At 38.4% G+C, this 15031-nt stretch overlaps 1 protein-coding gene across 2 annotated transcripts in view; it reads left to right on the forward strand.

Annotated features, from left to right (window-relative positions):
* LOC126094481 (bumetanide-sensitive sodium-(potassium)-chloride cotransporter) overlaps window positions 1–3771 on the forward strand; it is a 632465-nt gene extending 628694 nt beyond the window's left edge. For both annotated transcript variants that reach the window (XM_049908875.1, XM_049908876.1), the window contains one exon: window positions 838–3771. In XM_049908875.1, the coding sequence (XP_049764832.1) occupies window positions 838–973 (136 nt within the window). In that variant the 3' untranslated portion in view covers window positions 974–3771. The remainder of the gene's footprint in view (window positions 1–837) is intronic.
* Window positions 3772–15031: the final 11260 nt, after the last annotated feature.

Below are 15031 nucleotides of genomic sequence, written 5' to 3' on the forward strand. Positions count from 1 at the left end.
TGTGTGTGTGTGTGTGTGTGTGTGTGTGTGCTTGCATTGCTTATATGGCTAGGCATTTGGATTTGGCAAACTTTGAAATGTTCCTTCTTGCATTTCATCTTAGAATTTGTTGGGCAAAGAACCACTCGTGGCTGTGCCCAGAGACCAAGCACTCTTCATGGCATTCAGCACGTGAGACATATTACATGACGTATTGCACCGTAAACTTCCTCACAAGTATTTGTTGGTGGATCTGGATTAATTCACTGCACTGCTACCAATACACTGTCAATCTAAATAAGTTAGGTTAACCTCACATTTAAGACAGGTTTAAAATTGTCTCTAACCCTAGTGAAAGCCCTGTAGCAATCCACCTACTTTCCAAAAGGCTTTCACAAACAACCAGTAGATTTAAAAACAGGCACAGCAAACAGTCACTACACATTGACCATCTCTGCTGTCAACAATACAGAATCACAGTCTGAACTTGAAGAGGATTAGGACACACATGATCACTACACCTTTCACATTTCCACTGAATTAAAACTGAATTTATAAGACTCTTACCAAGTCTGCTTTGTTCAGCAATTGTCACCTTCACCTAGCTGATAGCTCTACACTTTGGTAAGCAGCCTCTTCCTACAGATTACGAATACCTGCCTTGTAAAAAGGGATTCATCATACGTCATAATTGTCAACTAAGGTCTACTGAGTTATATACATTAAAAATATAATTTAGAAAACCAAAATGTATATCTATGTCATATTGTATTTCAGTATCACATTTTGCTATCTTTGCACTATTCAAGTATATTCACAAATATAATGTAATATTTTTCTTCACATATCAATTTTCAGGACTCTCCCAATGCCGAGGAAAAATGTGGTTTCTGCTGCACTGTACATGGCTTGGTTGGAAGTACTTACCAGAGACATGCCTCCATTCCTGTTGGTCAGAGGAAATCAGACCTCTGTGCTCACATTTTACTCGTAGAAGTATGCTGACATTCCTTCTGTCTCTCTCATGGACACATCTTTCTGAAGATTCATGCTGATTGCCCAAAATATTTGCAAGGCTCCTGGATTAATGAGATAAAGTACTGAAAGTGATGACAATATTTATACTTTCATTTATGTGCATTTTGGTGTCAGTCTTCCATCAGTGACTCGATTTTGTACTTGGGTAACAGTGATGCTTATGAAGGAGGCAACAGTATTAATTGCTGAAATGTAACTTCTCTTGCTATAATTAGTACTACTTGTTGTTGTGGAAATATATCTTTGAGTCTGGTTTAGTTATGTGGTTGCTGTCCCTTAAGGGATAACCACATTATCATTTCTTATGTATGTGTAATCATTCCAGATAGCAGGATCTTTCAGCATTTTTAAAAATTTAGTTTTCAAATTAGATAATAGGCAACAGTTACACCATAGGATTTGAAATCCTTCATTTTATAAAGGAAAATAAAAATGAAACTATGGATGAAATAATTAATCTGTAAAAGAACGTATTTATTTTTGTAGAAATGAAAACTGTGACACACGAATCTCTGTATGACTGAAAGTGTTACAGCAGCCTAATGTACAGCACATGCCATAAGATAAATGTATACTTCTTACTTTAAACTTATTTATACATTATAATTGCAAGTTAAGTATGTTGCTACATCATATTTGTATGTTAGTAGAAAAGATGTACAAAGACAATAATTTTAGAACATTTTAGTATATATGAGTAGTCTCATCTTCATTGTGTTGTGAGGTGAGGATTTAATGGAGAAAGTATTCTGAATAGTTTACAAAATATTAACTTTTGAGGTAACTGTTTACTATAAACAGTAGAACACAGTATTATTTTTTCATTTATTATTCTGAACATATATATAAATGGTTCTGGCTAATATTAAGTGTCTCAAAGAAATGTGAGCAGACTAACATGTTACATTGTAATATTCTTCCATCCATTTTCTTGCACAATGTCATTCACCAGTGAATTTTAACCTGTGGAATGACCAAAAGTATTTTTATACAAATGTTTAAAAATGCCTTATCTTAAAACTATTTATACATTGTTGTTTGAATCATTCATATTTTGTATAATTGTGAATATAATCTCTCTGTATTTAACTTATGGAGTTATCACTGAAAATTAGTTGTCATGTCTTCAAAATTCCTGCTATTGATATATGCTCTTCTGGTGCATTGTAAAATCTACAAAGCTTTAAGAGAACATTTTGTTATCATTAATAGCATTATCATTTATGTGTTATAGAACACTAAAACAGGTGATGGAACTCAGTATACTAAGCTTTAAATGTTATGAACATGTTCACAAACTCATAAGATAATTTGTGCAGGATTTTAGCTATAATCCTGACAGATTGCTGGGGGCACAGTAAGTGTCCAATACATTCCAAATTTATTCATCACTTCAAGAATGTCATAGATTGGTGTCTTACTAATGATATTTTGTTCAGTAATGAAAGAAGGAGTCGTATGTTCATCTAAAAACCACAAATGGTGTGTATTTATCACAGTGAGTGCATAACTAATTGGTTAGAATCAGAACCCTTATCATATGATAAGGGTATTAAGTCTTATGCTTTTTATTAAACTGGAAATCTTTCAGCTTATAAAATAGTATAATGTATTTTCAAATCCACATTTACTTACACACGCTGAATGGAAGAGAACAAGGTCATTGTTGGTTGTGTGTGTGTGTTTGTGTGTGTGTGTGAAGCAACATATTAAATGACAAATAAATTATTTGCCAGCTTTTTGATGATTTAAGATTTATACTTGCTGAATAAAAAATGTACAGAAGTAACAAAGGTTGTAATTTTTTTCAGTTGTGTGCATGTGAATGTGCAATTAAGTATTCACTATAGGCTGCAGACTTCCTTTTACTTGACAGTACATATAATGAACACTGTATTGATATAGTAACATCATTATTCTTAATTTCATCCTTCTAGAGAGGTTAATGTATTGTAACCAGCAGAAAAAAAATGTAAATGTGCAGAAAAAGCAGACTGGTGCCAAGTAGTGTGTCAGTGAACTTCATAAAATGAAAGCAGAAATGTATAAGTTGAACTTTTGCTTTGTAAATTTTCTGCATTTGTCAGTTTAATCTGTACTGTTAACAGAGTATAATATAAGCTGTTGATTTTCAATGGTTAATGTTCAAGGCATCATGAATAAGTTTTATGCTCCATATGAAAAACTGATTTTTATATTTTGACATGTATCAGGTTTAACAGGGGCAAATCTGCTCCCGACAGTTTACTATGTACACACACCTTTATTGCTTGCTGACACCATTCTATTTCTTGTTTACCCTACAGTATTTTGCTGTGAATTGTATACCTTTGATTCATCGAGAAGTTCACTTGATGGAAATGCTGTAAAGTTTTTCAATTGCTTGTCAGTAATACGTTAGATTTTTTATTTTTTTGACTTACAAAACAAATATTTACATGTTTAATAAAGGAAGAGCTGTTAGTTGGTTACAGTTTTGAAACAGTGATACAACTTACACTGATTGAAATTAATTTATATAAAATCAGCTGTATGCACAATGTGCACAACCTGATAAAATATTTATCAGTGAGAAAGAAGTGTCTTTCTTTCTTTGACATTAAACATATTGAAATATGTAACATTCTGATAATTATCATAACATGAAGAGTAGTGAGAACTGGATGTGTATTACCAAGAATATTTTGATAAAATGACATTGTATCAATATATGCTTAAAATACATGAGTTGTGACCTGTATGTTTACTAATAATTACAACATACCAATTTTATTGTTTTTTCTTTGGTAATTTTTTTGACCCATGAATGCCAGTTATCCCTTATCCTCCGGTTGATGAGGCAGAGAGAGCACAGTTTGAACACTGGCCTCAGTCATCTCATAACATCTTCTAGTGGAGGGCAGTGAGTGATGTTCTATAGGAAGAAATTACTCGCGGGAGTGCAGAAGTTCTTTTGGTTACACACAGTAGATAGAGAAAGTGCTTACTCAGTAGAACAGGTCTGTATATGAATGAGTCATTGACTGCTAGGGGCTAGGTATCAATTTGGCACAGTATGCGGAGGAGTCCACAACAAACTCTGCTGAAAAACTTTATAATGTCCTTTTTACAACATTTGTGCAACAGTTAATGAAATGGATTTTAGAAATATGAGTACATCAGGCAAGGAATAGAGAAAAAACAAGTTGGTACAGTAACTGTACTGAGTGGGACATTTGTGGTAAGAGGAGGAATCTCTCTTGGATAATCATTGCAAAAGGTATTATCAAAAAATGGGAAGTCCATGTTGGTATATCAACAATTATGAAAGGCACAGGTTGCTACTCACTGTAAAGATGACATGCTGATTCAGGAAAATACACATAGGCACACTTCATGCACAGGTGACTGCTGTCACCAGCCACTTTCACCATACTGCAATTGTTGCATTGAACAAAAGCAGCAGTTGGAAGTGGAGGAGGAGGGATAGCAGAGTATGTATGGGGGGAGAAAAGAGTGCTGTAAGGCTGTGCAGGGACTAAAAGGCTGCAGGACAAGGCTACCATGGGCAGTATCAGGGGGTAGTGGGGGGGGGGGGGGGTAGCGGAGAAGGGGAGGAGCAGAGAGGGGAAGAGACTGGAACTTGGGTTGGCAAGGAATGGCAGACGTGAGGAGACGTGAATTTGGAGAACTGAGGGGGCAGAAACTGTTGGGTGGTGGGCATGGCGACAATAGGTTATCCTAGGTTGAGGCCAGGGTAAATATGGGAATGGAGAATGTGTTATAAGAATAACTCCCATCTGTGCAATTCAGAAAAGCTGACAGTGAAAGGGAAGAAAGATCCAGATGACCCAGATTATGAAGCAGCCATTAAAACCAAGCACATTATGTTGAGCCGCATATTGTGCCCCAGAGTGGTCCACTTTGGTCTTTGCCACAGTTTGGCAGTGGCCATTAGTTCTGGAGGACAGCTGGTTGGAAAGCTGTCCAATGATTGCAGCACAGCTGCGTGGCTACTTTCATAAGAGGCCCAGCCTCTGACGGGGTAGGATAAGATTGTGACAAGACTAGAACAGGAAGTGCTGGTTGGGTGGACTGGGCAGGTCTTGCACTTGGGTCTTCCATGGGGATATGTCACTGTGGCAACGGGCTGGGATTGGGAGTGGCATGGGGATGGACTATGATGTTGTGAAGGTTGGGAAGGGAATGGAACACCCCTTTGGAATGGATGGGGAGGATCTTTAGTATATACCCAATTTCAGGGCATAATAGATAGTCGGAGCCCTGACACTGGATTTGGTTTTGATGGTCCAGTCGACAGTGGTACTGCATGACAAATGGGGTACTTCTCTGTAGCTGGTTCTTGGGGGTGGTGGGAGGATTGGGGGTGTGTGAAGATATGGTATGTGAAATCCATTTGTCAACTAGGCCTAGGGGTGCTGCCTGTCCGTCAAGGCCTTTGCGAGACTTTCAGAATAGTGGGGAAAGGAGTTCTTGTCACTGCAAGTATGCTGTTTGTGGGTGAACAGACTGTATGGGAGGGATTTTTTGGGATGGCATATGTCAAAATGCAGTTATAATTGGTGGTTGCACTACCACTGCTTTCATTGCATTTTCAGTGGAAGTCTTAGATACTAACCAAAGCAGAGGTGACAGTAAATCTTTTTGAATGGTCACCATACAACTGTTAGTATATATAATAGAGGGAAACATTCCACATGGGAAAAATATATATAATAAGATGGCTGTAGGCTTCAGTTTGGGCTGGCACTTCCCCTCCAGTGTGCAGCATTTCCCCTAAAGCACCTGTCTGGAACACCACCATTACCGCTCGCCCTATGTGTGCCCTGCCGACTGTGGATCTACCAGCCACTCTAGTCAACTTGGTCCCTATTGTCCACTAGTGGGCGTTCCAGGTTTCATGATGGATGATAGATGGTAAGGGTTTAAAAATATTTTCATTAGTTTTTCATAACATTCTGACAAAAAAATTTGGTAGTATTTATTATTGTAAGCTTTACTTGCTGTGATTCTGCTTTATAAATCACAATATCTGTGGAACCAAGTGGGCCACAGGTGAGAAAGGCTGACTATCCCTGTCCTAAGCCTGTAGTAAGGAACTGTCAGTTTCTGATATCAGTTCTCATGGTTAAGTTATTTTTCCGTAACAGTTGTAAAAACAGTCAAAAATACATACTGCCAAATGCTCTATCAGATCTTGAGCTAACTAGGATCCCAGAACCTTTCAGTTAACAATATTTCAGAAGTTACCAGTGTAAGTTATTTTTATTTATTGTTATTTCATCCCCCTATGTCACATATGGGTGGGAGGGGAGGGGTGAGCTGTCAGCGGTACAGACCATGCACTCTTCAGCCAATGGACAATAAAGAAGTAAATTAGCTGAAAAAAACAAGAAACAGATAGTGGAGATATATTGCACACACTGAATTTAAAACTTTTTAAAGTTGAAAAATAAAATGGAAGCTTTGAGATATGGAACAGATAAATTTTTGTACTGGTAATTAAAAACAGTAATAATAAAAGGTAAAATGAAACACAATAAGTGCACATTTAAAATGTGTTGTCAAAACTTTGACATGTGAACTAAATACTTTACTGTCATTAAAAGTTGGAAGGATCTGCCATGGAAAAGGAAGTCAGTTGTTCAAGGGGAAAACTTTGGCTAGTAAAGAAGGTACGTAAATGGTGGTATAAGGATGGAGGACAGGTGCATTGCAGCTGTGGAGTAGGAGTGGCTATTGGGACAGAAGAGAGGGTTAACTAGAGGGGGGAATTAGTGGCACAACTCGAAGTTGGGAAAAGGAGGGTGGGGAATAAAAGTCATATGGGGAAGAAAGGGGATAAGGAAACGTGGGGAGGTGAGGGGGAGGAAGCCCTGATAAGGTGGACTGGGTAGGTTAGACCTATAGCTGGTAGGATGGGTAAATATGGGGGCAGAGTTCATGACCTGGGAGGAGGAGATGGTTGGAGTTTAATTGGGAAAGCATGTGGAGGGTGAGTAAGTGGAGGGTTGGTAGGATATGTTGGTTAAGGCATGGCAGCATGTGAGGATTGGAAAGTTGGATGGGGGTGGAGGGAGCAAAACGATTACTGGAGGCGTTCAATGTGAGTGAGGAGAGGCTCGAATGTGATGAGCTGGTAAAGGATACTTGTGGGTGAAGGTAAATCGATGTGGAAAATGAAGTTGAGTGCATGGCTTTTGAGGATCTGGAGGGACTTATAGAACATGGGAGGGGCAGATATCCATGCAACATTTGCATAGCAAAGGATGGGGCAGATTAGGGATTTGTACATGTGAAGGACAGTGGAGGGGTGTAGTCTCTCTATGTTCAGCCAGTTAGCAATTTTAGTCTATTGTGGGATTTTTGCTGGATGGTTGATAGGTGAGGTTTCTGCATTAGTTGCTGCTTGAAGATTAGTAAGCCTGTACCTTAATCTACTTTTCTACATAATTTCTGTCAATATTGAGGCACTTGTCATAACGTTGTACCAGTTTTTGAATACCCTCCTCATAGAAGTCTGCCACCTGACTTGTTAACCACTGCATCACCACTGTTTTGACTTTGTCATCATCTTGAAGACGCTGACTGCCCAGGTGTTTCTTCAAGTGCAGGAACAGATGGTAGTCTACTGGGTGCAAGATTGGGGGTGTACGGAGGATGATCTAGAGTTTCCCATCGAAAAGATGTGATGTGGTCTTTGGTCTGATTCGCCACATGCGGACGGGCATTGTCTTGCAGCAAAACCTTGCCCTTGCTCAACTTCCATGGACTGTTGCTTTGATTCTGGTGTGACGTAGGCCACCCATGTTTCATCGCCCGTAACAATTTGGCTTAAGAAATCATCACCGTCATTGTGGTACTGCTCAAGGAAAGTCAATGTACTGTCTAAACGTTTGGTTTTGTGCACATCCGTCAACATTTTCGGCACGCAACGTGCGCACAATTTCGGTAATTCAAGTGCTCGGTCACAATGCCATATAAAACACTATGAGAAACATAAGGAAAGTCATCCTGCAAGGAGGAAATCGTAGAGTGTCTGTTTTCTCTCACCTTATTGTCCACTTCCTGCATCAAACTTTCACTAAACGACTGAAGGACGCCCACTCCGTTGTTCATCATGCACATTTGTTGGGCCATCTTTAAATGCTCTCACCCACTTTCTTACCATTCCATCACTCATAATGTTTTCTCTGTAAACTGCACATATCTCACGATGAATATCGATCGCTTTTAGGCCTTTAGCACTAAGAAATCTTATAACAGCCTGTACTTCACAGCCGGCAGGACTCACGATTATCGGAGGCATCTTAAACACTCAGTACAAGGAAGAATCAGACTGTAATGGCGTCAATGTGTAGATTAAGGTACAGGCTTTCATGTAAAAATAAAATTATTGAGATATCTTAGCACATCTTATATTAATTTCAAAATGGTACTTACTCAAAAAACACACCTCGTAAATAGGCCATCACACCTGTACTTGAGAATAAGCTGCACAGACCTGATAATATATCATCAAAAGCGTAAAACTATTCCCAACATAGAAGAAACTAATTCCACAACTGTCGCAAAAGCAATTACGTTTACAAAAATATTCGTATATTAGAAAGTTGAGTGAAGTATAAGAATGGGCGAACCATTAGAGAGACAAAAAATTTTTAAATGGCAAGGAAGGTGCTTATGATAATAATCGACAACAACAGAAACACATTGACGGAAAAAACTTGCAGCACCAAAAAATAATTAATGTAGAGCTATGAAAGTTCATGAATACATACATGCATGTTTTGCACTGTACAGGTGCCAGAGATTGGTTTGTGGGATGGGGCACCACACCTGTTGCACTTGGTCAGTCAATACAGACCGGTTATTGTTTGTTGATTACACTGCGGTTATTGTCTGATGATGTCTCATACATGCTAGACTGGAGACAGTATTGGTGACTGATGAGGCCATCTTAGAGCATGTTGGGTTCCAACAGTGGTATGTGGGCGAGTGTTGTCCTGTCAGAAAACACCCTTTCGAATGATATTTATGAACGGCAGCACAACAGGTCGAGTCACCATACTGACGTACAAATCTAAAGTCAGAGTGCTTGGGATAACCACGAGAGTAGGCCTACTTCTGCTGTCATACGAAATGGCACCCCACACCATAACTCCAGGCATAGGTCCAATGTACCTAGTACTCAGACAGACTGGTTGCAGGAGCTCACTTGGCCTTCTCCTACCAACACGCGACCATCACTAGCACCGAGGCAGAACCACCTTTCACCAGAAAACACAACAGACTGCCACCCTTCCCTGCAGCTACTACTTATCTCGTTACAGAGAAAGAAAGTGTGGCTGCCCTTCATAGCCATCTCTACACCCCATAGGCGCTTTTCTGTCTGGAATTGTTCCAGCTTTGAAAAAATTACTGCCACATTACTGGAATTACACCAAAGCAGATATATATCCTGCTATTCAAAAATATGAGTTCAAAATGCTTATGGATCACCAGCAAATTCCGGTGCTGTCTCGCTTGTTGAATTATTGTGTACCAATGAACTCTGAACTACCTTCTCCTGCCGGTAGCTCTCAGCTCTCTAACTCAGGGAGTGGATATCACAATACAACATCTACTGCTCAAAGCCAACAGTCAACTTCTCCCAACCCTTAACTGTAACAATTTGAAGGAATCTATCACCAGTCTGCTACAGTGAATGAATTACGAACACCGTCTTCTACTGATTGAGACCAACCGGCCGCTTTGCCCACCTATTCACTGCAACAGCTTTTTCATACTCCTGCCAAACGAAAATGAAGCTGAAAGACAGTTTCACATTTAGTTGCATCTTCATCTTTGAGTCGCATTTCATTTGCATGTCTAAATGAATCTGTTCTCAACGTGCTTTGCACATGCATAAACTAACACATAGAGCAGAGGCTTATTTCTTTACTTATGTAACATACACTGGTATTTGATTTGTTATATGCATGTTTTGATTGGCGATGATGGATGTTTGTTCATTTCAGATATTTAATTTCCAATAAAGTGTGTGTGTTCATTCCATTATATTATATCCAAAACCTGAGCAATCATTAACACAGAGCTCAAGAACACAGTCTGGAATAAAATAGGAGGGTAAATAAAAACAACTAATAATTAAATGTGTGTATATTTCCAAGTTTACATGAATGAATACAAGCAAGTTGGACAAAAGATTACTGTTTTGAGAGTGTTGGATGCAGCTACTACATTTTCTTATGTGTAGATGTTTGATAACCAAGCAGAGACCCAGTGAATATTTCTGTTACACGAAATGTGTCTGTCATTGTGATCCCTCCTGCAACTGTATAATGTGTGATCTGCTCGTATGCACTTGCTGAATGAAATTTTTGAGGCAATATGGCAAAACTGTTTTGTGATGTCCTCCTGGCATGACTCAAACGAGAGTTGAAGTTATGCTTACGATTTTTCAGATTATACTCTGAATATGGTCGCATTAAGAGGAAATGCTTCATCAGGTACAAAAACGTTGGAACTTGAGTATCAGTGTTTGGTTTGGTAGAATTTGCTGGTACTTTAAAGGCACCTTATTGAAGCACTTTACCAAAATGTGAATTGGGCCCCTCGCCTCCTCTCCCTCTCGCCCCCGCCCCTCCTCTCCCTAAATCACTGTTCTTCCCAGCAGCAATTAAGTTAAATTGAGCTTCTACAAGAGTCAACAAAATTATAGAGACTGTCTTTTTCAATTAAATAATAGTGATCCAGTTTTCGAAGGAGGCTGAATAATAACGTGTTTCTCATCCAAAGCTCCTATACAGCTGGGAAAATTCCACATTTCATAAAAATCCTTATTGATGTTCTTCCAAATTTGCTCTTTTGGATTAGGCATCAATTCGCCCATCACATTGTCTGTACTTTATCTTGCGGGTTTCTCGTACAATCTTGTGAAGCGTACTGCGCCTCATGCGATGGCTAAATGAAATAGTGTATAGCCTATTTCCAGCGGCCAAATGTCGGAAGAAAGGTAAAGGATATAAGAAATGAAAATTTCACTTGTGGTCTTAGCCTTAACGAATCAGTATCAATGAAATACAAGAAAAACACTCAAGACTATACAACAGAAATCAATAATGATGAATGTTAATTTCATATATTTAATGACTTATAAACTGTCAACTTGTGTGTTAATTATATTATAGACGAACTAACATCAAGCAAACGGTGAGCTGTTCTTTGGTGTGATGGATTTTCTCCAGCGTATGCTTCACTTTTTCAGATAAATTTCTAACTTGTTCAATAGTAAGTCGAATGAATTTTCTGACATTCTGAAACATTCATATAGCTTTGATCAATCGACCGTCAATTCACAGTACATAGTAGCAAATTCCCCTTCTGTTGCTCTGTATATCCACGTCTGATGAACCTGCTTCCGTTTTTTCGCTCGTTTTGCCTCTTATTCATACAAAATCACAGCAATCTGTGTGAGACGATTGTCCGAGTACTTCGCCATCTCGTCCGCTCAAGTGCACTGCCACACCACAGTCATACAGTCGCGACACTCTCGCTGATTTTTGTTATACACCGCGACAACAGCGCACCAAGCGGTGGAGAAGCTACGCTGCTAAATACGGTATTCAGTAAATGTAAATACTATCGTTTATATTCATTTTTCACATGGTTTTTACGAAAGGCAACGTATGTAGCGCAATAAATTGCAGTAATAATAGGAAGAAGACACCACATTTGACATTCTTCAGGTTTCCAAAGGACCCTGAGAGGTATGAAACATCACATTAGAGCGCTCTTTATTTACGATTTTTTTCTAAACTGCATTGAATTACTGAATTTTCTTTTTTAGGAGCAAGAAATGGTTAATTAATAGTAGAAGACAGGACCTGCTGCAAAAAGATGTCCTTTATTTGCACAATAACGTGAAGTGTTTCGCATTACATTTCGAGTCAAACCAGTTCATGAGCACGGGAAAGAAGAGATTGGTATGGAATGCAGTTCCTACGTTATTTGACATGCCGAATAAGCCACAACTAGTGACGATGAAGAGAAAATTGCCACACGAACGTGAAAGTGTTACTGCAAAACAATAAAACTGTCTCCTGACACAGAACAAACAGCTACCACAAGTGTTCCTACACGAGAGACATATATAAAATCACTAACAACGGAATCTGCAACACAGACATGTTTTGAAGATGAAATGCTTAGATTACATGAAATTATTCGCGTGTTGGAAAATCGTGCGAAATGTAAAAACGTGCAAATCATTAGACTTCGTACAAAATTACTACGTGACAAGGAAAGTGCCCATCATAAGAATAAACTGCAACCACAATGTCACAGGACACAAGTACAAAAGGACAAGCTCATTTTAAAATGTATCGGTTCCAAATACTTGAGTAAAGATACTTTCGATTTATTGATAAGCCAAATCAGTATACCATTGAATGGAAAACGTGGTGCGAGATGGAAAGATGAAACTAAATTATTTGCACTTAGTTTGTTGTATTATAGTACTCAGGCATACAGTTTTTTATCACACTGTTTTAGCCTTCCGTCAGTACGTACCTTACAAAGGTATGTGGAAGATGTACAATTAAACTGCGGGATAAATAATAACATATTTCATCTTTTAAAGCAGAAAGGGCAGCAGTTACCTGAAACTGATATAATTGTTAATTTGTCTATGGATGAGATGTCACTAATGGAAAATTTTATATATGACAGCTCTAGGGATCGTGTTATTGGATTTGAAGACATGGGTTTCATACGTACATCTGTGGTTGCCAATACTGCATTAGTTATAATTATTAACGGCATCTTCTCAAATTTTAAACAGCCATTAGTATATTATTTCTCCAAAGGACCAGTAGGAGCCATCCATCTGATGCGCATATTTTTTGAATTTGTCAAAAAACTAACACAGATTGGTTTGGTTGTAAAAACATGAGTGACTGACAAAGGCACGAATTTTGTGGAGTGGAGGCACAGACTGGGTATCACACCAGTTAATCCATGCTTAGTACACGAAGGGAGTAAGATCTACTTTTTTTATGACACCCCACACTTGATAAAAAGCATACACAATAATTTATTCAGGTATAACACTATCCACACAACAGATGAAGGATGGATTGGCACTGCTTCATGGAAGGACATTTCGTCAGTTGTACTCAAGTGATTGTGAAAGGAAGTACAAGTTGGCCCCCAAGCTCACTAGAAGAGCTGTCCAACTGCCAGCATTTTCAAAAATGAAGGTAAGCACTGCAGTTCGTGTGTTGAGTCATGTAGCTGCAGCAGGCATTGAGACACTTGTTACTTGTGGCAGCATATCATCATCTGCTACTGTTACTGCAGATTTTTGCCAAAAAGTAAACGATATTTTTGACATATTTAATTCATATAGTATCAAAGGGCTTGTATTCTTAAGGAACTGCATTACAAGTGCCTCAAGACATTTGGAAATATTAAAGACACCGAAACCAGGGATACAGTCATGGAAATTTGTAGATGTTGATGGGAAAGATTTTTCATCTAGGATTAAGTGTGTTAAAGGACTTCTGGGTGACATAAGTGCTTTGAACATGTTTGTTGATGATGTTTTGGATGGAACCAAGTTATATTTATTAACATGCAAAATTAATCAAGATCCACTGGAAAACGTTTTCTCAGTGATACGGCATAAAGGTGGTTTTTGTAGCAACCCATCACAATGACAGTTTTATGCTGCATTTAATAATTGTGCTTTAAGCAAATTAATGAACACACACAGTGTAGCTACCTCCAATTGTGAGGGGATCAACTGGGGTCAGACAATAGTGGATATGAAAGCAGTGCCCAAATTACTTGTTTCACCACTGTTGGACATCAGTGACATGAGTTTAGTGATCAGACTACCAAATGTGGAAGTCCAAACAGACTTCAGAGAGGCAGACAGCATGAGATACGTGTTTGGGTATGTATTAAAGAAACTGCTTACAATTCATGACTGTTATAAATGTAGGACAGTACTCGTAGATGGCAGCGAAGACTTAGATGCAAATGACAAAGTTTATTGTCATTTTAAAAGTTATGAAGGCAACTTTGGAAGCCTATTTATTTGTACGGAAGACGTCAAAAATTTTTAACTCATTGTGAGACTAAGATGACTTCTACTTTTGATGAATATGCTCACATAAGTAATTGTGGTGCTTTCTTTGTGAACATGTTGATGGACATCCCCAATTTTCCACTTGGGTGCTGTGCTGAAACCAAGCTTCTGTTAATAAGACTGTTTGTGAAAGTGAGGGTCTTTTACATTATTAAATTCAGGAATCAAGACTTAGTCTATAGGAGCAAGAGAAGAAATAAAAAAGTGATGAAGCTGGCTCATTGGGTTGCTAAAATGTTAGGACTGACTCATTTGTTTAATTTTATTTTCTTCAAATGTATCAATGGGGTAAAATAAAGTTTTAAAACAGTCATGCTTTTTATTGAGATAACCTGACAGCACAAAGAATAAGATGGAAAGTGTATTTTTGGAAGCAGGCTTCCTCCACAGCAGAAGGTAATGGAAAGTGATGGGTCACTTCATTTTTACACAAGGAAGAGCATCTATATACTTCATATGTGGGATATACAGTGTGCATTCTCTTTCTTACAGTAGAATAAATGCGATTGTACGCTACTTCTTAAGTATTCATTCAAGAATATGTTGCAGCTTAAGACATTTCATTCAATAATTCGTGCTCTGTTTACTTATATTTCACTATCATTTATGTCTCTCGCTGTTCTCCTAACACTTGTGACGCAAAAATATACTAACTATTTTGTAAATTACGTACAAAACGAACTAAAGACAAACATTATTTTTACGTAGCGTCTGCCGTCAGAGGAAGGCGAGCTTTCTGGCCGCCAGGGGCGCTAGTGTCACTTGAACTGTCAAATGGTAACCACTTTCACAGCAGTAGAGATGGGCAAACTGAAACACGTAAATGTTTCGAAACAAATGAAACAGTACAATGTAATG

This window comes from Schistocerca cancellata, chromosome 8 (assembly GCF_023864275.1).
Source record: "Schistocerca cancellata isolate TAMUIC-IGC-003103 chromosome 8, iqSchCanc2.1, whole genome shotgun sequence".
NCBI lineage: Eukaryota > Metazoa > Arthropoda > Insecta > Orthoptera > Acrididae > Schistocerca > Schistocerca cancellata.